The sequence below is a fragment of the Penicillium taxi genome (genome assembly GCF_028828555.1).
Source record: "Penicillium taxi strain IBT 34144 chromosome Unknown utg000003l_segment0_segment0, whole genome shotgun sequence".
NCBI lineage: Eukaryota > Fungi > Ascomycota > Eurotiomycetes > Eurotiales > Aspergillaceae > Penicillium > Penicillium taxi.
The window spans coordinates 3,914,093-3,937,320 of NW_026643205.1; the positions used below are offsets into that span (position 1 = coordinate 3,914,093).

The following is a 23,228-nucleotide window of genomic DNA, read 5'->3' on the forward strand; positions in this document are numbered from 1 at the left end:
TCGTGAAAAAGGCTGGTCGGGCTTCTGTTTAAGCTGATGTAGACGCCGAGCTGCTCGTGATCGAGCGTTAGGGTCTCCATACATCCTCTCAAGATATTCCAGAAGCATATACGGGTTGCCTTCGCTTCGTTGTGTCTTCACAAACGTTCCGGTGTTCTTGGCGGCCATTTTCTCTAGGCGGGAAAATGTATAGAGGAATTGCTCTTGTGGGGTACCGATGGCAGCTCCGTCTACTAGCAATTTGTTCTCTATCGAGATTCTCCAGGTTGGCCAATCAGAGATGTTTCCTGCATACATCGCGGGGTCGGGGAGACGAGGGCGAGGTCGTCGACTCTGGTTATTATCGCTGGTTGATTCGATTGGTATCCCTTGTGGTTCCGTGGGTGGTTCGGGAGCGGCCCGCTCCTGGGACCGAACCACTAATTCTTCGAGTCTTCTAATTCTCTCATCGGTACTAATACTTGTCTGACTGATGTGCTGCATCAACGTCCTGGCCCACTCGGGTGGGCTCGACGGTTCGCTTGCAGCCATGATGATGAAGATATTCGTTTTCTTCTCGTGTTTGAATCGGATGCTTTCCGTCTTCAATTCGTTTGTAGGATGCTCAACTAGATACTTTCTAAGAGCTTTTCGTATTCGTTGGTATGCTCGATCGGATTCTTTCCGAGAGCGATTCGTTCGTCTGTCGTATGTGGCTCGATCAGATACTTTCTGAGAGCGCTTTTCTTATCGTCGGTCGTGGGTTTTACTCTCGTTAGAGGAAGGATTTTGTATGTGAAGGGCTAAAGCTAATCTTAAATTCAGAACTAGCTAGGCACATGCTGTTTACAAAATCCTTGAAGAACGTGAACAATTCGGGGTGGAATCGTGAGGTATGCGGTTGGTGGGTCACGTGGTACAACCACGTGATAGTTCACCAGGATTCAACCTGTTACATTCCAGTGCCATAGTGTTTGTTTCATGGCCTATGTTTTAGAGCAACTTTTGGAGTCGGCTGACTAATGGATGGCCAAAGCGATGGTGTAGTCGTCTAAGCTCAGTATCGGTCAGGAAGCAAGGGTTTATGCTAAACGATATGCTTAGGTACGAGGAGAGGGGTGCGTCCTATAGCATGAAGGGGTGTCTAAAACAGCGGATAATAGGTATTTCATCATGCTTGCCTGGTTTTGAAGTGATGATTATATTCCTAAGGTTGTTATAGTATACTCCAAGGTTGTCTATATCCGCTAGATATAGTAGGAATAGGGTGTCTATATTAACAATGTGGAATTGAATGTTGCTAATAGGAGTAGAGATTTTTGCTGATCCGATCGAAGAAGTTGTTCTAATTCCGAATTAGACGTCTACTTCGCTAGCTATAGAGGTATCCAATTTGATGTTCTCAATCCTCTAGAGCGCTTAGAACTGGCCAAAACCGGCTGTAGATTTTCTTGAGGCTCCGGTGTCGATCATGATTCCCATAAAATTTTGGGAACTATATCGGCTGATAGGCATAGTAGTGTAGCTAAATAGGTCAGAGTTAGCTAGCGAAGTATGCTCTAGTAGGCGAGAGTTGTCGAAAAGCGAATACAAGAACACTCTATTAGCAAGTTCTGAGCTCGTTGCTACAGCTTGCTTAGCAGTAATTAAGCCGAATAAGGTAAAGAAGGTATCAACGTGGTCATATTCTTCTTCACTAGAGTCTGTTCCTTCGGTCTAGAGGGCAATGGTTTAGGTGTCGACCAGAAGGGCTTCAAAGGCTTCTATTTGTTCGCTCTCGTCGTCTCCTTTATAATATACCATGTACTGCCTATATCGCTTATTGAAGTCACCGTTTTTCTCCTTATTGTTGTTGAATCCCTGGAGGAACTTTTGCTTAGATTGCCTTTGTTCCTCCTCACTATGTCTCCAAGATCGGCAGGTTGGTTTCTGGCAGATATAGCATTTTCCCTATAGGTTTCTTTTGGTCTGATTCCTGGTGAGTCCTCTTCCTTGATTGCCGTCTCTATAGTATCGTCTATCGGTGTAGAATGTTTCTTCTAAGGCGAATACTACTTACCTCTCGGGGTTTTCTTTCTCCCAGGTGGTGATTAATGACTATAGTTTATTGATCAATACCGCGAGGTCTTCTGGTGGATCAGAAAGTACGTTACTATATACTAGGACTCCTCTATAGGCTATGATAAGCTTATTAATAAGGTTCATGTTGCTCCTAAGTTCTGGGTGAAGACCATATCGCTTTCTAAGGAGGTCATTAAGCATGGATTAGAAATTCTGATAGATTAAGTTTAGGCTGTTAGAGTTGTCGTTTATCACTCTTTATAGTGTGATATCGTTCTATTTGATCAAGTTTTGGCGGTAGAATTCGGGACCTTCAAAGAATTGGCGTAGATGGTTATACACTTCTTGGAATGTTCGCGAAGGTAAATCACTACTATAGTAATGATCTTCAGCGATTCCGGTAAGCATTATTGGAAATGCTATATTATAACCATCTGGTGTTATCCTAACTCTTTTATAGATGGTGTAGAAGATATTAAGTTTCTAGTTAAAGCTGCTATTATCTGTCCCACTATATCTCTGTTTCTTAGTATAAATCTTTGACATAGAGTTGATCTCTTTAGTGAAATCAGTCTTCAACTTCTTAGTTTCAAAGATAAATAGGCTAGTCTCTGGAGAAAACTGATTAGGAACGCCTAGAGTGTCCTCTGGCAAGGATTTGTCGCTTCCTTGGTCAGGATGACTACTTCTAGGGGCGGACGTATTGATTTTTGGTGTAATCAGGCGGTCCGCTTATAGGGGCAGAGTGCCTTATAAAGGCTGCTTCAATCTAGTACAGGTCGGGTTAAGGCGGTATCTTAGTGCTCTAGTGATCATTGGCATCTTAAATTCCGTGAAGAAGCTTTCAATATCTTCGTCTATCCATTCGTGGAACTCCTCTTGTTGGGCTACTATGGATAGTAGGGTGTAAATTGCTATTCCTCGACCAAATCGTGGAACAAATACTCCATGCTGAAGTAGATTCGTCTGTAATGCTGTTTGTCTTAGAGGTGCGACTTGCTTAAAGTGTTCTGGTTCCCAGTTTTCGAAAAGGTCGTAGTATGTTGCCTATAGGTTATAATCTGATGTTCTGTCATCGAAATGCATGTTCTTTTCAACGTAGTCATTTATCTCTCGCTTTATGGCTGTCGCTAAATTGATTTCCTAATCATAGTCATCGTTGATTGATTGAGCTGATTCAGCGGCTGAAGGTGGTGTAGACATAGTGTAAAGCAGTATGGGTTTTTCAGAAATGTTAAGATGGTGTAGCAGTATATGAGATAGGTCACTTTTGGGTTTCCTGGATTTTGAATGCAGGGATATGCAAGGTTGGAGGGCGAGGATGAGGGGATTTGAGCGGTCAAGGATATGCAAGTAAGAGAAATAGGATAAGGGGATTTAGGCGGTCAGGGATATATAAGTATAAGAAAAATGAAGGGATTTGAAAGGAATGGAGGAAAATGAGAGGGAAGTATGGTAGTGTTTTTCAGTGTTTTTCAGTGTTTTTGGACGTTCTTCATAGACCTTGGGGCTTCTATAAAGTAGGTTCTTAGCAAGATGGTGTAATTCTCGGCGATCGTTCAAGCCTCAAATTATCACGATCTTCTCCTTCGACTGAGATATGGCAAGGACTTAGCGAATCTGGAAAAACAGCTTTTGAAGACTGTTCAACGCGCTCGAGCTTCGTAGATGCGTATTTCCTGATCTGTACGTCTACTGATCAGTGTCGGTTGACTAGGTTATTACCGAAGCAGACAGCTATTGATATCGTTTCTGTACATATATAATAGGTGTATGCATATTGGGTAAAAGTGAAGTGTCATTCTAAAATGCTCAGGTGAAAGAAGATATAGTAGCTGCCATGCCAAGATCACATGATCTTGGTATGTCAGCTGATATTCGTTCCAACAATTCCCAATGCCATAAGCTATATATCCCCAAAGACGCCGAAAGGGCACTCCAGAAGCTATAATATAGGGACGAACACATAATTTGGGACTCATTAATCATAAGTCTGAACACCACGCTATGATAGAGACTCGGCGAGGACAATGGCGATCGCCAGAAGTTCAAATCATAATAGGTGACGGCCGAGGCTTATGCACACGAATCGGCAGGAACGGAAGAGCCACTAGAGAGCAAGACGGGTCTACAAGGGCGCAAGAAAAGATAGGGACTCCTATAACCAAGATTCTGAAGCTAACAATCTTATTACATGTATATGACGAGAAGGGCAAATTGGGTCTTGTGGCACGCAAAATGATGGTCAATCCGTCGGATCCATCCCATGTGAAGCAAATGGCGGTAAAGAAGAATAGTTACCTAGACTCGTCCCATACTATTACCATATTCCACTTAAACGGTCTTCTCCCCTATGTCGATTTAATCAGGGTTGTGGCAATTACTCTGACGGCTTGTGAGATCATACTGTTGAAATGGTGCATTGCGGATTCTTGAATACCTTCTTCAGAGAAGTCGAGACGCACACTATCTCAGAGTAAGATTATAATTCTATCTTCAGTGTTAGTTGTGCAGGAAAAATCCCCTCATTACCACCCCTAAATCTAGGGATGAATGATTCCGATACTAAGCGCATGTAACAAAAAGTCATATTTCGATTCAAGTGTGGGTCTTCTTGGTGAGATGTCCCTTTTGGTTGCATCACATGAAACGGCAAGGACTATTATAGCTAGAGTCCTACATATAGTATGTTCGAGCCAATAGCATATGGAAGATACCATATGGAATGTGCACTATGTGAGGAGCTGAAGAAGTAATATAAAAGAATGGAACAGCACGTAGCACGAGCATTTTTCTCAGAAACGCAAGATAATGCCTTGCATAAAACTCTAAATACACTATATCTCAAGAACTTCATTTCTGATTATTCCACATGGTACGTAAGTATACAATATACAGAATGCTATAGATAAACCCTGTAAGAAAAGATTCATATAAGGATCGAGATTCTATGTAATTCTTAGAAACCTCATTCAAAGTTAGCAAATTGGCATTCGATACCTGTCAATTTCGCCATGTCTTGTCGTTTCAAAAATCAATCTGCTTTCGAAGACCTTCCTACCGTGGGCTCTCAAGTGAAAGCGTTTCTCACACTTATTCATTACATATGGATCAAATGTCTTACTCTTCTACCCTATATCATACCTGATCCTTTGAAGGACTTACCGCGGGTCTATGGATATCCTATACTAGGGGTTCTTCCCCAAATGTGTACTCAAGGGCTATACGGCCCCACAATGATTTCCATGTTCAACGCAGCCGAAGAAGAGGGCATATCTTGCTCTTGGATTGGTACAATTCCAGTGATCTACCTACGTGATCCAGAAATCATTCGGCACGTGCTAGTTGCAAATTCTGACTGCATTAGCCGTCAGGGATCGAATGGACGGGGCCCTTTCGGAATCATGACGAGAATGACCGGAGAGGTGCCTGTGACCGCCGAGGGAGAAAACTGGCGCCGATGGAGGGCTAGCCTATTGAAGGGTTTCAATAGGACACAATCGCTGAAAAATGCGCTTCCAGGGATTGTAGCCATAGCTGACAGACATGTCCAGCGTCTGCTGCAAAAGAAAGAAGGCTCTGATATTCGAAGTGATATGGAGCAACTTGCTCTTGATGCTGCTTGGTACATCAGCCTGGGTGTCGACGACATGTCAGACTCTTCGGCGGAGCTTTTATCTATAATGTCAAGGTATGTAGAACTTGTTGGAAACCCGTCTCACCTGTGGCGTCATGCTGTTCGAAATATGATTTCAGCGAAGAAGTTTGAAGAGCCTGATTCTGTGGAGTCAAAGGTTGGAAAAGACATTTCAGGTTTTGTGGAGACACTTGTGGAAAAATATTCCCATCTTATTGACCCAGAAAATGAAAGTGACGGCCAGCAAGTCTTCAATATTCTCCGGCAAATTTCCAAGGAGTCTGGTGGCACTGCAGATTGTCCAATAACCTCGGATGTCCTCACTCAGGCGCGACAAATATTTTCTTTGGGTCACGAGGCTCCTACTCTGGTCTTGTTCTGGAGCATTTGTGAGCTCAACCTGCACCCGGAAATCGTCACCCAGCTGCGAGGGGAGTTGATGAAGAGTGGATGGGACAAAGAAAACCCAGACTACCACATGCTCATTAACTTGCCGCATCTCGATCATTTTCTCAATGAGATATTACGGGTGCACCCACCTATCTCAACCACTGCTCGTATCGTCACAAATCAGTTCAACTTAGTGACTCGGTCTGGTAAAGCAGTCACACTACCTGAGAGAACACAGATCTTCTCGTCTGTTCAACTTCTTCACTTGGATCCCAATGTTTGGGGCAGCGATGCCGATAAGTTTCACCCCGACAGATGGGGAGGCCTTTTACCCAACTCTTTAGAGAGTCGGTGCGAATATCTACCCTTTTTAGCTGGCCCAAGGCGCTGTACGAGCTCCAATTTTGTGCTTATCGAAATGAAAGCCATTCTAGCTGTTCTACTCTCTGAGGCAGATATAAGTATCCTCGACGCCGCCAGCGTGACGCCAAAGCTTGGAGGCGTAACACGCTCTACATTCCCAGTCGAGTTTCAAGTCAAGCCATATGTATCTTGAGATCTCACTATATAGCCAAGTGCGCCGGATTGGTTTTCAGTAGCTATCACAACAGTCAAATCCTTATCTTTCTTTGCGCTGCTGCCCTTTCTCATTTACTTACATGAAGACGACTCTGAAGAGCATTCCAAATTGAAATATCTTCACTCACAAATTTTCAAAAATTTCAAGTCACTCAATGTAGGTTGAAAAGGGAATGAAAATTAATAAGCCAAAACAAAAGCCAACAATCAAGAATCATGCATTAATCAAAGCCCAAAACTCAACTAAATTCTCCCTTTCTCCATCGAGAGGTCTGAACTAACCTTTGGTGGTTGCTGGGTTGTACTTTGCAATGCATCTTAGAAGTGTGGATATATTTTATTCAATCAGAAGCGATATAAAATGCGAGTGATAATTAAGTCAGATGGTACTATCTAGATAGATGGGAGCCACCAGATAGCTTCTCTACCTTTATTTCCTTAAAAATGCAGTTAAAAGACAATTAGTGTTGAGCGGATTGCCTCTAAATACCATATCAAATGCGACAAAACTGTCATCATTAGGACGGCTTGAGAAGAAAAGTGTATTCAAAGGCTGCTGACTCCCTTTATATTGCTTTTGGGGCAACGATCTTTTCAAGATTTAATTCTCGGTGCAAATCCTAGGTACTCCTAGACTCAGTGCTGTATTTTATTTGAATGCTGTTACATTCTACTGCTACTCTGATTCTATTGCTACTCTGATTCTATGAAGTCAAGAATGATGTTAGTGTTCTGATCTGTGCCACAAGGAATCCATATGAAATATGAAGTAAGGGGCTGGATGCAAGCTTCACGCATGACAAGATCATTCCTGTGTAACCTCCCCCGTCAAAGGATTTTAAATACATCAAACAGTCCTGGAGTGAGATTATTTGATACATAGTTTGAACTGGCTACTTTTTAATGCAAAGCGACATTGTTGGGACCCACTTCCCAAATCCCATATATTCGCCTTATCTGATTTATCTTCCCAAGTGTTGCCGCTGAGCTGCAGCGATGTCCATCGAAGGTGAATTTGACATTATTATCATTGGCGCCGGTATATCTGGTATCAATGCTGCATACAGAGTGCAAAAAGCCTTGCCTAATCATAGTTTCTCTATTATTGAGGCGCGTTCTGCAGTTGGCGGGACCTGGGATCTTTTCCGTTATCCAGGTATTCGAACTGATTCAGATGCACATACATATGGGTTTTCATGGCACCCATATCACACCAAAAGCCAATTTGTCCATGGCAGCTCTCTCCAACAATACATCATTGACGCGGCAACGCAACATGGGATCTATCAGCACGTTCGATTTGGCCATCAGCTTGTTGCCGCAGACTGGTCTTCTAGCAGTGGAAGCTGGAGACTCACAATCATCGTGCACTGCCAAAAAATAATTATGAATGCCCGATTCATTATATTTGCCACTGGATACTTCGACTACAACAATGCAAAGCCGATTGATATTCCTGGTCTAGAATCATTCCAGGGAGCTGTTGCCCACCCCCAGTTTTGGCCTGAAAATCTGGTTTATACAGACAGAAAGGTTGTTGTCATAGGCAGTGGCGCAACAGCCGTTTCACTTTTTCCAGCCATGGCAGAAACAGCTACTCATGTAACAATGTTGCAGCGAAGTCCGAGCTATGTGTTGCCTCTCCATTCAGGCTCAAGATCGACATTGTTAAAGGCTGTCTTACCCCGGTCTTTGGAGCACCGCATCAAAAGATATGCATGGCTGATGATAATGATGAGTTCGTACTATTTCTGTAACAAGTTTCCTTCTCTTGCAAGCAAGATTTATCGCGTATTTATCAAAGGCTACTTGCCAAGTGGAGTATCTGAAAATCCCCATTTCAGACCAGAGTATCCGCCATTTGCTCAACGGCCTAATGCATGCCCGAATGGGGATTTTTTCAGGCCTCTGGAAAGTGGGAAGGCAACGGTGGAGACTGGAGTCATCGACACCGTCAAATCAAACGGCATACTTCTCAAAAGTGAGATCTTTATTGAGGCTGACCTCATAGTCACCGCAACTGGGCTCAATTTGCAGATGGGAGGCGGTGTAGATATTACGATTGATGGGAAAGAATACGATCTTCCATCTAAGTTCATGTGGAATGGCGTAATGCTGCAGGATTTGCCAAATGCCTCAATGATTGTGGGATATTTGACCAGCGCTTCTTGGACTCTCGGAGCAGATGCAGCTGCGATACTGACCTGTCGGTTGATTCAATACCTTGAGAAAAATCAATTTGCGATCACTATCCCTCGCATGAAATCTCCTGAGAGGCTCGCTGAAAGACAGATTTGGGATCTCAAATCAAACTATCTTTTCGCTGGTAAGCGAAACCTACCTAATGCGTCAGACCGGGCCCCGTGGCAAGCACGTTCAAATTACATTTATGATTACCTTTTCGCACGTTTCGGTCGCCTCGACGAATGCATGGAGTTTTCCAAATGAAAAAATCTTGTCTTTCAGAAATGCTGAAGTCTCAGAACTTTAGAATACTACTAAGTGCGTCTAGATGATTGTTATATCAAGTCAAATATTCTTCATACTTAGCTTCTCAATATGGATTGGATTACAAATTGTGGTTGCAATATGAATTTCTGAGAAGTGGCTCTTTTGAAGCGATAATACGGGCGATAGAATATCTAGGTGTGTGTTGAATGAAGAATACTATAAAACAGCTGGCTAGGTATATATTATTGTTTGTTTAAAACCCTTTATTTGCTGGGACTTCAAGGGATGCCAATTTTTCGGGAGCTTCGTAGAATTGTTTACGTTTCTTTAAGAATTTTGCACATAGTATGTGCCTAGCTAGTTCTGAATTCAAGATTACCTTTAGCCCTTCACATACAAAATCCTTCCTCTAACGAGAGTAAAACCCACGACAGACGATAAGAAAAGCGCTCTCAGAAAGTATATGATTGAGCCACATAAGACAGACGAACGAATCGCTCTCGGAAAGGACCCGATTGAGCATACCGACGAATACGAAAAGCTCTTAGAAAACATCTAATTGAGCACTAGACATGTTCACTCAGGCAGCATCCAAGCAGTTGAAATGCCGATGGATTTGATCCACAGTGGAAGGAAAGCTGGTTTAGGCATAAGTACGATTGGCTTAAAACAGTGAAACAGCGATATGACCTAGAAGGTGTGTCTTGGTGTTAGATGCGTCGGAAACGAAGATTGGGAAGAGGTGAAAGGCGGCGCAACCTATGGACCACTATGTACTATTAACTAAAATTTCTAGAGTAGCCAATGTTGATATTCAAGTTTGGTTGCACAAGCCACAAAGTCATATCGTGTCTATCGGGCTTTCTAGAAACTATTGTAGGCCTTGTATATGTTGATATCATACTTCCTCAGACTTTCTCACATAAAATCTTCTTTGTTCCGTCTGTAGTCCTATTTCAGAAAATGTAATATTATTGAAGTATTTTTTAAAAATGGAATACGAAAAAACTCCAAATAATTCCATAATTGGCATCTTAATTAATCATACAGCCCCATCTTTTTTTTATATTGGCAGAGCGTTAAATAGATTTGAAAAATGAAGTATACGGAGGTCTCTTAAAACAGCTTAGACAAGGTCATAGAAACCAGAACAATATGTCCTACCAAGAATATATTGAGTTACAGCATGAACAAACTAAATAAGGCAATAGCTTAGGTGACTCGCTAGATAAATTGAAGCAATGAAACCTTAGAATAAGACTAGATATTTTCAGAATCAATTTTTGTTCAATAATTAATAGGCAAGCAGCAGGAATAAAAATTTATAAACTCGAACCTATGTCAAAGAGATTAGGAAGAAATAATGAATTTTAAAGCACTTAGGCAACATATTTCCATAGATAGGACTTAAGCGAAATCCCACGCGGCCAACATACATATATACTCTTGATTCCTTTCAAGGGCCAATGAATAGAATGGAAATTTCTACCATTCCTAGTTTAATGTCCAGAAGTTGAATTTTGATATGTTGGCAAAGCATTTTGATGACTTTGAGGGGTCATAGCTGGATATGGGCGTACTACAGGTCCCGCAGGAGGTTTTGAGCTCGTGTTCTTATCCTTGAAGAGGAATCCGAGGGCAAGACACATGGCTAGATCTTTTTTAAGAAGAATGATCTGGTGAAGACAGATCTATTCCAAATCATCTTGTTTAACCTGGCATGCTCCTGTGGAAGATTGATCAATGAACTCACATAGGAAGTTAGTACTTATATTATTATGTCTGTCTTGAGCTATAGGAAATATTTCAGAGCCAATATTTTCAAATGTAGTTCAGAAGCAAATATTATGTATCATGTGTCTTGTCGGCGCTGATATGAAGATATAGGAATTTGAATGTATGGGAATTATGCACCCAGAAGCAAACACTTGTACCTTTATATATCAATTCTCAAGATAAATCCACATACAACCATTTTTACTGCTTCATGGCTAACCCCAATCAGCCCTGAGTCAGGCCAATAAGGTACTTACCTCAATTCCCCACATCCTGTAGATCATGAGGTTTAATTTGAGCGCGCAATTAATTGCGCACTTTCCGCATAGTCCGAATGCACTCAGGCAATGCGGCTCTTCGCCTGATGATTGGCCCGTCGTGCGTGCTGCCGGACACTCCAGTGCGTGGGCCATCCATCCAAAGTGGATTTTGCGAGTTGAGGAATCCCTTAGGAGCTCTCACAATCCTTATAGGAGTCGATCAACTCCATAAGGATCTTGAAGTTTGAGATAAAGTCACTATAGCATGCCCGATGCCGCATGATCCTAGGTAAATTAAATTAAACTCAGCTCACATCAATCCATCTAGATGAACGGATCTGGATGCTGTCACGATCCTAGATCGACCTGTATTCTTCCGGATTGAGCTTGACCGCCTGCTGCGTAGTTATGAGTGCGCGACGCGATGTTAGATTACTTTCCTTCTCTAACCTGAAATTGTCGATACCACTAGACCAAAGTGGGGCACAGGACCAATGGTTCCGATGCTGTTGGTTCGACATGAAGTGAATCTAGCGAGTTTTGTCTATTTAGTTACAGCGAGGATAAGATTGAAGAACACACCTTTTACAACTTCGCATCGACGCACCTAGATCTATTCCATCAAGAATACCAGTTGCATATGCACCGTAAGAACGTCACCGTTCCGACAGAAATTCTAAGAAAAGTTGACACAACTTATTGCATACATCACGTAGAGTTTTTGGTCCGTCACAGATGGGGTAAATCTGCGGCGAAATCGTTATCTAGGTAAAAAGATCTTGGCACAGGAGCTAGTCAAACTCGGGATGTCCAGAATACTTCTGGACCCAAGAATATAGCCGAAGGAATCGTTGGTGAATGGAATTGAATGGGCTCAGTCCGATCATCTGATTGGTCGGATGGAGATCCATTTCCATTGGTCAGAAATAGTAGAGACATATACTATGTAATTATTTACCATCAAGTAAAGAGATCTCATTGTAATCTAACGACAATGAATAAGTCTATCGCCTTTAATCTTGAAAAGATTCTCAGTTTAAAGCTCGTCAGATAGTATTTCAGAAATAGTCTCATCCTCATAGACTTCCTCGCCTTCATATTCCTTCGAGCTTCACACTCGTGCCCACCCTCAGACGCCTGACAGACCTCGTGCTCCTGCCAAAACTCATGGTCCCCCTCTCCACCTCCATATTCCTCCTCATCCTGATCCCCTGTCTCATCTTCATTCCAAGCTGCATATACTTCTTCACTCAAATGTTGATGAAAATCAAATTCGAGCCCATTCAGTCCGACCTCATCAAATGCCATATCAAAACTGTCACAGCAGATTTGCGGCGATGAATTAATGACTTCAAGGTCAAAAATGAAATACTCGCAATCTGGCTCTGCATTGGTATCGATACTAGTGTAATCCGATGAAGAAAGCCCCGAAGGACAATGTACAAGGGTCATTATCGATATACATTTATCTCCCGAATTTTCATCATTGACATCATGTTCGTATGATGAGCCTGACCCATCAGTACTGACACAGATTTCTGCAGTATGACATGATATATCATCGAGGTCAGAGAGTGGAAGGAGTTGGTCGAAGATATGTGCTGGCGGACATTGTTGGAATGTGATTGCTCGGTTTATATAAGTTGCAGCAAGTGTGAGCAAAAAAAGACATTTTTAGCATATTGCGTTCATAGCACGTAAACAAGATGGTGCAAATGATAAGGCAAGTTGGGGTGCTTAGAGATCGAAGCAAATAGTTCCAAACTTGGAAGGGTCAATTCTGGTAACTAGAATTTTTAGTGACGCCAATTTTGTTGGGCAACTTTGGAAATCATAATAAATTTGGACTTTTTGACAGCTGAATGATACATGCGTGGAACTGAATAAAATACAGCTATAAATCGGCTTTAGATACCACTAAGTGGACAAGCCACTAGTTTCCGCATATGCCGGTCCATCAAAGTACATGTAAAATTTTCTAGTATTTACCTTAATGAGCTTGCGCCTTGCTTACTTGTCACGAAAGATCAATTCCAAATAAGTGAAGTACTCATTCACTTATCAGTTCTCAAAAAAATAAGACAATCATGTCCTCTTTAGAGACATGCAGTACACCCACGCTAAAAAATCGCGCTAAAAACTCCCATGGCTGAGCTATAATCACAGCATGCGGGGAAGTACGAGTACCCCAATTGGATAGGGAGAACTGTGGCTGGCTGTCATTCTCATTCAAAGCTTTTCAGCTCCCATTCATGACGCTTATCATTTCTTTTCTTAGACGAATGACAGCATGCGGAGAAGTACCGGTACTTCAATTGGATAGACAGAATACGCTGGAGAACTGTGGCTGGCTGTCATTCCTATCTAATAGGTCGCTTATAATTCCTTTTCTTAGATGAATGTATACCTACTGCCTATGGCACTAGGTAAATAGGAAACAAAAAGATGAGAGCTAGAAATAAAATTCTTGCCTCTACCTGGGTATCTTCTTCTAGTTTTCATCTCAATTCGCAAATATGAGTTTTCTTCAGGTCGCGGCTGTTGGGGATGACTGCTATCTTCTTCTGACCGACGGCACCATCAAAAGATGGACTCAAGGGTCATCTACCTCCTGGAAGATGGTTGATCACAACCCAGCAACTGTCCAAATTATTGGCAGTGAACCTTTTGCCCAGCGTCACAAATTGGGCCACCTCTATAAGAGGACGCCTGCGTGGACCCATTTTGGCGCTGACGCCACTAAGCTCTGGGGATCAAACAACCAATTTTGGAAATACCAGGAATCAAACGGCGGCACACTACACCAAATCGGTCCCCACACCAATGATACCTGGGAACAAACTGATTCAAACTGTCGCGTTAAAGACGTTGTTTTTTCGCCAAATCCAAATGGCACATATAACGTGTTTCAGTTGACCGAGGCTGGAAGGATTTTAATGTATCTGGGCCCTAGGGGAAAAGACTGGCAGCCGATCAATGAGGATACAGCTGAGGCTGATACCGTTGCCTTGGTATCCGACCCTAATGGCCTTTACAAAATGCATCGAAACGGGGTCATTTTCCAGTGGGAGGGCAGTGTGGAAGAAATGAAAAAGTGGAAGAGGATTAGTAGTGATCTAAGAACAGTGGCTGTTGCTGCGGGGAAAGCAGGCCTGTTCATGAAGATGAAGGACGGCAAGATCTATAAGAATTCTGGAGGGACTAGGTGGAACGCTGTTGTTACTCCTCCTGATACTGATCAGCTTGTGGTGGGTAACTCTGCCTACCAAGTGAACACCAAGGGAGAAATCTTTGTGCTACTGCATGACGGCAAGTGGAAAATTCTGAACGATGAGCCAGTAAAGCCACCGACCAAACCAGGGCCATCTGGTGGTGTTCAGCCCGCTGAGGCTTACAATGGAGGGTATAATACCGCAACTGAGACGCGTCTACGTATTGGCAATGGAGGCGCTGGCCAAACTAGGTTGATTGAAGGTCAGAAAAATTCTCTTTGCCTATTTGCTTTTTGTTTTCACATCAATTTGATAGATGGATGCTGATAATATGAAATATAGCTATTGGAAATGCCTTTATCAAATACAAGGTCTCTAAAGGGTCAGACCCTTTCATTGTGGCTTGGTATAAGAGTGATACTACAGAATCCATCCAATACCTTAAAGATGGAGTAGTCGATGCATGCATCACTTACACCCCAGCTGCCGAGGATATTGCCGTTAGTCAAGGAATCGCTCTTTCTAGTCACTACATTTTCCGAGAACACTTCTGCTTGGTCGGCCCAACCGATAACCACGCGAATCTTGACTACAAATCTTGTATCGGCACTCAATTCATCGCCTTATATAAGGCTGCATCAGAAGAATCTCCAGACAAGAAGACTGTTCGGTTTCTTAGTCGCTTTGATAAATCAGCAACCAATATCAAGGAATCCGAGCTTTGGCTCAAGGTTGGGCAAGCTCCTTGGGCGACTAAACGCTCTGCATGGTATCACGAGTTTATTGCCTACCCTATTCAGGCACTAGGTGCTGCAGCTGCTTTAGGCGAGTATACTCTCACTGATTATGGAACGTGGCTCTCAGTTGAATCGACAGTCCGTAATCAGCTAGCCATCTGCAAGAAGGGAGAGGATAAAGAAGACGATCCACTCTTGTTGCCAGCACATTTGCTGCTTGGGGCAAAGGCCCAAGATTTACCGCTAGCTAAAGAGTTTGCAGCTTGGATGACAGACAAGCAGGGCGGACAAGCGGTTATCACTGTCTTTAAGAAGAGTGACGAGCAGGTCTATTCAGTTGCTCCTTAGTTGCATTTCCTTCAAGTCTTTTCTTTACATACTTAAATTGTTCTCTACTGATTGCTCTGGTCTATTTGAATAGTTATAATATGATTATCACCATAATTCCCCCTAAATCCGTCATATAATAGTATGAAGAGAATAAGGGATTTTCTCTCCATCTCAGAGGGCTAAAATGTTAGAATTGAAACACCTCTTAGAGCGCTGAAGAATAATTACACCATGAGAATAATTTTCTGATACTAGATACTTCAAAAGTTGTCAAACACCCGTGGACGACATATAGTTGACATATAGTACTCTTACTACGTATTACTCACTTGCCACCTAAGCCTTTATTTGACATTCAATTATGGCATGTGAATATTCCAAAATTTAAGATCATTCATTTTTCTACTAAATAATTTACTCACAGGACCACAATAAAATAAGAAAGAGTCTGGTATTATATGCATAAAAAACAGATATTTGAAAATATCAAGATTTGAATGATTGATCTCGGCAATCTGACTTTCAATTTTCTGCTAGCTAGGCTGGATTAGGTGCAACAGGTATAACCAAGGCACCCACCGGGGCTTTTCTTGCAGTACCGCCTCTTGTAACAAGATTACAATGGCTTACTGGATCCCCAAACTTGTAATATGCCATCTTGCAACCTGGGGTTTTCTCACAAAATTCTATACACTGCAACCTGACTTTGTCGTTCTCTCGTATTGCTTTAACTGGACCTGTGCCTCCCACAGCTTCACATCCAAGATAATGAACAAAGCATTTGTCTCCACTTCTGTAGACTAATCCTCGGCCACACTTGTCCCCAACGCTAGTGGCAGGTGGATGTTGGGGGCAAAAGCCTCTCTCTTTTTAGGGCCTCGGTGATCTTTGTGGAACATTCGGTGTCTTTGTCTCTTTTTGCAGAATCAACCTCGCTAGTGCAATCCTTGGCCACGCAATCCTTCGAGCAATCCTTTGCTATTTCCTTATTCCCAATGACTGGAGTCAATCGAATACTTTTTCTCCCCTGTGGTGCTATACTGACCATAGTGATGCACCGACCATTCGAATAATCAGACCAGTATGAATCAACACAATTGGGGTCGTTGGTGCAAATATTAGCACATTCGAGGGGAGAATAGACAGTCATTGGTTGGGGATCGGGTTTGAGTTCTTGTTCGCAGTGGACATTATAGTCTTTCCCATTGAAGCTGATTGGTGCAGTAGTACCAGGGCCAATGAGGGGGCAGCAGTCACTATAGGCAGCTTTGCCTTTTTGAAGGCCTTGGACACATGATGGAGAAACTTGCTGGGCAACCACATAAGAAAGAAAGAGGAAAGGTAATATAGGCCACATCTTGAGAGAATGGAAGGTGATAACTTTGATATTGGAGGCGAAATAAATTATAAATAGTGGTGAAATTCCCCCATATCAATTTGTTTATCAAATACTACCTAGACTAGACTAGATATCATGATACAGAAAGCGCCAGAGAAAACCCATAGAATTGTGGGACCATCCCTATCAAATCACGGCATGGAACAAATCCCATTTCTCAGGACTTTCAATAAAATACAGCGATACCTAGAATACCAAGTAAATTTGAAGTGGTTTTCTCAAAAGAGTCTATCTTGCCGAGTATACTCAAGACCTCGGAACCTCGCGGGCTATAAACCATCATGTGAACAGACGAGCGGTCAGCCCGATTGGGGCAAAACTGAAACCGCATAGTACTTCGACAGCTGTCAGAGCGTTAATGGCGTTCGTGGCTGAGCTGAGCTACATAATAAATAAGTGGAACTCTCTAGCGTGGGTGTCATCCCCACTTATCATAGTTCTTCAGCTAGATCAGTCGATCGTTCCCCTTTTCAGCTAGGTATGATATTCACTCATAGATAATATAAGGGGAGCGTAGTCTTACATAGTGGAAATACCCATAGCGTGTCTCCATCAAGCAAGGATGTTCTTGTCTTTTCTGCTAGCCAGTGCTTTGTGCGTTGTTGTGAATGCTCAACAGCAACCTCTTTCTTCTTCTCCATCAGCTCACTCAATCACAATCGATGAGATCATCTTATCAACTGACTCCACCGGAAAAAACAAATGTTGCCCTGCCGGAACTCTTTTTAACGGTCAAAATTGTGTTTCACAGGCAGTATCAGTCTGCCCAGCCAAAACTCATCTGGAAGGGAACTCTTGTGTAAGTGATGGTCTGCCTGACTGCGGACCTGACGCAAAGTTTAGCCCTACTTCATTTTTGTGCATCTCAAATACACCGCCAAAGTGTCCACTTGGCTCTGATTTTGATAGCACCAGCAGAGTCTGTGTATCCTCACAACTTCCATACTGCGACGAAGATGATTTCGGATTCAACGGCCAGTCATGCATTTTTATAGGGGACAAAGCTTGTCCATCTGGATCATATCCCAAGGGTACAGAATGCGTTTCAAAGCAACCTCCAACATGTGAAGAAGGTTATAAGCTTGAGAACGGAACATGCACACATTCCCAGCCTCTAAAATGCCCAGACGCTAGTATGCTCCTAGAAAAGGGACTATGCATAGTGAAGAAACCACCAAGCTGCGGCCCTGGGTTTGAGTATAAAAACCAACGCTGCTCTCATTCTGAGAAGCCAACTTGTCAGAATGGTATATTAAAGAATACAAGCTGCGTGTCGCATGACGCCCCGAATTGTAAGACAGGCAAATTTAACGGAACGGTCTGCCAATCAGAGCAAGGCCCAGTTTGCTTTAGCTCCGATCTTCAAAACGGAGTATGCACCTCACCTCCTATGTGCGAAGATCCGACATTGTTTACCACAAATCCCAGTACCTCTAATGGAGGCTGCTGCTCACCCGGAACTAAGTTCGATAAGAGTAGATGTACTGAGCCAGACTGCTTCGCGGGATTCAAATTCAATGGCCAAGTCTGTGCATTTCATCAACCGCCAGCCTGTGAGGAGGACTCGTATCTGTCTGGCAAAATCTGCGTCCTTAACAACGAGAGCCCATTTTGTTCTACAGGAAAATTTGATTCCAAAACTGGCGCCTGCGTTCTCCCTGATCCTCCAAAGTGTCCAGTCGGATTGACCTTTTCAGTTAATACCGGTGATTGCTTTTCTACTACACAACCTGACTGCCCGCCTGGAATGGCATTACATGGTGACGATTGCATATCATCTAGCAAACCCGGCTGTCCTTCAGGACAAGCGTTGGTAGGTTCGGCTTGCATTACATCAAAACCAGCTCAGTGTCCATCGGGGACAACTATAGTTGGAGTCAGTGCCTGCATTCTCTCTACCGGCCCAGGCTGTCCACAAAATTCAGTGCATTCAAGTACCGATGAATGTGTCTCTATCAAGCAGCCCGTCTGTGGCGATCCATCTATCTTCAAGTATTCTGCAGGTGCATGCATTTCATCCAACTTCAGTTGCACTGATCCGACTCATGATTTGGTTCAAGAAGGCTGCTCAACTAGTGATCTTCCAGACTGTTCGCTGAACACAAACACGAACTTCGATGGATCAAAGTGTGTCTCTCCTAAAGATCCAGCATGTCCAAAGGGTTTAGTACTTAATAATTCCGATCCAAAAACCCCTGTCTGTGTCTCGACCACACCTCCACTGTGTCCATCTGGGACTAGCCTGGTTGGATTGAAATGCCAGTCATCTCCCATACCGACTCCATTCTGTCCATCACCACTGAAAGCGGACGACAAATCCTCTATGTGTATAACACCAGATAATCCACAGTGCCCCTCTGGAAGTACACTGATGAACAATGTTTGTGTGACTATCCAACCGCCAACCTGTCCTGATGGGGCTGTATACAAAGAAAAAAAGTGTGTCTCAACCAAAATTGTTCCCAGCTGTGCGTCGGGAATGGTGAAATATTTGGACACTACAGGAGTTGCTACCTGTTTAGCTGTTTTTGGGCCAACGTGTACGGATGGCACATTTTTGGATAAGGATAGTGGGAAGTGCATCTTATCAGTTGGCACAAGTTCGGGTTGTTTTGATATGCATTTCTGTCCGAGTTGATTAACGAGGCATTAAGTAGGGAGTTAGAACCCGTATGGTCCTAATACATGCATTTGTGTCCAGGCATTTCACAGTGTAGTTTTTGAGTTATGATGTTAGTTTTTTTTCGTCAAGGCTATATGGCTCCACAATTTAGAAGCTGAAAATTTGTCAAATTCATCGTTCTATTCCACCACATCAAAAGAAGATATATAATCAGCCTCAATATGATCAATTTTACATTACTAGCGACCAAAGGCTTGCAGGTGCACTCCTCAGTTCCCTGGGCCGAAAAGTTCGGATGTAAGTGAAAAGAAAGTTAAAATCCTCTTCTTCCGCTTTCTTTCCCTTTTCCTTCTTCCATCTCTTTTTCGCTGTCTTTCACAAATGAACTATTGATAACTAAAAGACCATCTAGACGGTGAGCCGAAATAGCAAATCAGAGAAATTAGCTCATTTCCGCTCTCGCGATTTAAGCACAGACCAGGTCTATTTTACGCTAGGTACGGAGGGCGATAGACATCACCATGCAAAAACCCCCAAAACAGTAAACAGATAACGTAGAAGTGGATCTTTGTATTGAACTAGTAATCCATCAGCATTACTCCATAGTTCCTGCGTCATAGTTATTGTCGATCAACTACGTTGAAAGGACAGGGTTCACACGTTGCACTATATACACTGGAAAAGGGTATGGTTCGTCGTAGATTCTTAGTATATACGTTGTGCAAAGTGGTGTGAAATGTGTTCGATTCATGTAGCTACTTGAGTTTCTAATATAGTCGTTCCCCCGTGACTCGGGGGTCTGTTTGTTCCGTTCCGGGTTTATGGTATTGCGCGATTGCAATATCCATGTTCCGACAGTTATTATAACATATCACATTGATAAATCATGCAAATCAAACCTGAATCAATGTAAGGTGGAGTTCAGCTCAGAAAAGAGATTAGTCAGTTCTAGCTCAATCTCAATACCTTAATACCCCACATGATCGACAGACGGGATCTTATGAGCTGAATCGTCCAGGTTGAACGGCATCATACCTTCACAGCTGATGCTGACCAATGCATTACGCTCCTTGCATCGAAGCTAGAGCATTTTCGTGATTTATATCATTACATATCACATTGGCGGGAAAAGCAATTTTCAAAATCCCCCTTACCGTTGGCATAAGAAGAAGTTATCTTCAAGTGTAATTGTCGGTTCACAGGGATCTCGATGCACTGTTACTACTACGTTGTACGTGTAATAAGTTATGCGGTAACCTGTGTGTCTATTCTAAGTTCCCGCGATGGAATAGGATATGCCCCGATTTCACTAGTTCTGTTCACTTCCCGAGTTCATTCACTGCAGTGAACCAGATTCCATTGGTTCCAACAGTAATTGTCGCGTAACAGAATACCGGCCGGCTTGCTCAAAGTACTCTATCAACTATTTTCTTCGGGATAATCATGAATGAATTTGACTTTAGTTCTCCTATCGAGTTCCAGGAGATACGATGGGTGGTAGGGTCGATCTTCCTCATTTCTGGAACAGGATGGCTGCTAAACTTGTTACCTTCGAAGCTCTACGCACGGAGTAGAGAGGATCAGATAGTCTGAAATATGATGAAGAAAGGTGATATTCTAACCTCCCAGCTTATCTGGGGAAATAACGGAAGGTGATTAAGTAGCTTAGTCACTGGAGTGTAATAATTGGCCCTATCGAAAGGAACTTGCTCGTCCTCGAGTAATAAAATTGAGCGCTAAATGTCGCTCGCTTGGCGAGCGTAGCTAGTGTAGTGGGGAGTCCTATACAGTATGAAGAAGAAAGCGGTCTGCAACGGCAGAACTGAAAAAGCACAAATCGGTAAATTCTGGCACTATCTAAAAGAAAGGCAAAACGAAAAAGGGTTCAAGGAATTTAGCCGTCTGTAAAGGATGGAGAACCATGCTGGACAATCATAATCCTTGAATTCCAGCTGCCAGACTTTCTTCGAGAGTCACCCATCCAGAACGTCCAAAGAAGCGCTTCAGAAGCTCTTCCGCTCTTTTGGCAGGCTTCACATCAGTCAGATCACGAACATCAACTGAGGGTGCGTTCGGGATTAGCGTGTTTTCTGGACGAAGCTGTTTCAGAATCGCAACTACATCGTTCCAGTTTTGGGGCTCTGCAAATGCGAAAATACGCTCATCCCGAACAGATGGATCCAAAAGCGCAACCAGATGCAACCTTGCACAGTCTTCCACATCAACAAACCACTCTATACTTTTTAATAAGCACTGCTATCAGTGAATTTGCAAGAGTGACATGACTTACGCGGCGGAAACAAGCTCATGATACCCCCTTCCCCTACAAGTAAACCCTTCACAAAAGCTTGTGTAGACCCTGGGATTTCCGGAGAAAGAATTCTTCCAAACTGGAGCCTTATCAGCATGTTAAAATATATCTTTCTGTGAGAAAACCTACATTGATAGGTGGAAGAACCGTATTGAAGACGAAACCAGGCCTATTTGCCTGATACCATTTCCAAGCCATTCTCTCAGTCTCCATTTTCATTGCAGAGTAGACTATGTGTGGCTTGATATGAGAAGGAGTTTGCTCGCTCCATGCAGCCTGTACAACGTCGATATTCCAGGTATCTATTAATGGTGAGTACTCTTATCATTCATATCTGTTTGACTCCCTTACCATGATCGATTACAAGGCCTTCAACGTTGGGATGGGGGAGATATGTAGCCGAGGAAGAAGAGGTCAGCACGAAACGTTTAACGCTCGGAGTTCGGTTGGCAACTTTTAAAAGATTGATGGTTGTGCCTACTGCATTCGGAATATACTCGCTAGCATCCGGGTTAAGTGACATATCCGCCGCCTACTTGAGGGTCAGTTCTAATGTCCACAAATGTTGAATAGAGAAGTTACCGTATGCAAAATTCCATCAACATCAAAGCATGCTTCATGAAACAGCTCTTCATTGCTGAGGTTCTCAATAATCACTGTCTCGAAGCGCCCAGATCCAAATTTTTGCTCAAATAGATCGTTGAGCCATGGTTTTGGCGCCCGTACAGTCCCGCGCACATTGTATCCAAAGCTTAGCAATTGGTCAACAACGTGGGATGCAATATATCCATTAGCGCCGGTAACCAAGACCAAAGACCCTATCGGAAGTGCAAGCTCAGTATGTGGCTCTGTTTTCGTCATGAGTAGTGCCAGGTATGAATTTTTCTTATGAAAGTAGCAAAGTAGCGAGTGATATATGAGCAGGTATATGAGTGTTGCCAGTCTTAATTTATGAGAATGAAAGAGAATGATCCTTGACAGAATTTCGGAAGAAACAGGATATTTTTGCCAACGCTTGGAATGGATATTCATTCCTCCCACGGAAAGGGCTCGCCGTAAATCACGAGACGACATTTGGCGTAGTTTGCGACGGGTTCGCCTGTTCCAAGTCGTTGTTTCTCCATTTTGGATCCTTGAGTGAAATACCCAGCCTTCTCATTACCAAGGACAGCAACTGTCATTTTCCAATGTCTTGCTCAGCCTTTGATAATGTGCGGAGTATCTCTGCATTGGTAGAACTATTTTTTTTTTTGTTTTTCTGTCATCTTATCTTTTGCAGTTTGCTTTGCCTTCCGGGTGTTACTGCTGCCGTAGCGACAGCATTCTTCGCCTCACTCCTGACCACACTCGAAGCAAGGTGCGTGAGCCTCTTCAGACTGGAATACCATACTTTTCTGCTGTATTGGAGTAAACTGTCTGATCCGATAAACACTGTCCACCAACCAAGATCTATTTAGAGACTAGTGATCTACCCAGGAAGATG

At 43.0% G+C, this 23,228-nt stretch overlaps 5 protein-coding genes across 5 annotated transcripts; 4 read left to right on the forward strand and 1 right to left on the reverse strand.

Annotated features, from left to right (window-relative positions):
* Positions 1 to 5,246: 5,246 nt before the first annotated feature.
* Positions 5,247 to 6,623, forward strand: N7495_004885 (cytochrome P450; the record flags this gene model as incomplete). The annotated part of the gene is made up of 1 exon (XM_057207536.1): positions 5,247 to 6,623. One exon carries the CDS (start codon positions 5,247 to 5,249, stop codon positions 6,621 to 6,623), a length of 1,377 nt encoding a protein of 458 aa, XP_057065216.1.
* A 1,019-nt stretch (positions 6,624 to 7,642) lies between these two features.
* On the forward strand, positions 7,643 to 9,094 carry N7495_004886 (flavin-containing monooxygenase; the record flags this gene model as incomplete). Its single annotated transcript, XM_057207537.1, has 1 exon — positions 7,643 to 9,094. The coding sequence occupies one exon, from the start codon at positions 7,643 to 7,645 to the stop codon at positions 9,092 to 9,094; it is 1,452 nt and encodes a 483-aa protein (XP_057065217.1).
* Positions 9,095 to 13,649: 4,555 nt separating this feature from the next.
* On the forward strand, positions 13,650 to 15,430 carry N7495_004887 (uncharacterized protein; the record flags this gene model as incomplete). The annotated part of the gene is made up of 2 exons (XM_057207538.1): positions 13,650 to 14,607; positions 14,688 to 15,430. The coding sequence occupies 2 exons, from the start codon at positions 13,650 to 13,652 to the stop codon at positions 15,428 to 15,430; spliced, it is 1,701 nt and encodes a 566-aa protein (XP_057065218.1).
* A 1,943-nt stretch (positions 15,431 to 17,373) lies between these two features.
* On the forward strand, positions 17,374 to 19,449 carry N7495_004888 (uncharacterized protein; the record flags this gene model as incomplete). The annotated part of the gene is made up of 1 exon (XM_057207539.1): positions 17,374 to 19,449. One exon carries the CDS (start codon positions 17,374 to 17,376, stop codon positions 19,447 to 19,449), a length of 2,076 nt encoding a protein of 691 aa, XP_057065219.1.
* Positions 19,450 to 21,366: 1,917 nt separating this feature from the next.
* Positions 21,367 to 22,606, reverse strand: N7495_004889 (NAD(P)-binding protein; the record flags this gene model as incomplete). Its single annotated transcript, XM_057207540.1, has 5 exons — positions 21,367 to 21,668; positions 21,725 to 21,824; positions 21,875 to 22,047; positions 22,097 to 22,277; positions 22,328 to 22,606. The coding sequence occupies 5 exons, from the start codon at positions 22,604 to 22,606 to the stop codon at positions 21,367 to 21,369; spliced, it is 1,035 nt and encodes a 344-aa protein (XP_057065220.1).
* Positions 22,607 to 23,228: the final 622 nt, after the last annotated feature.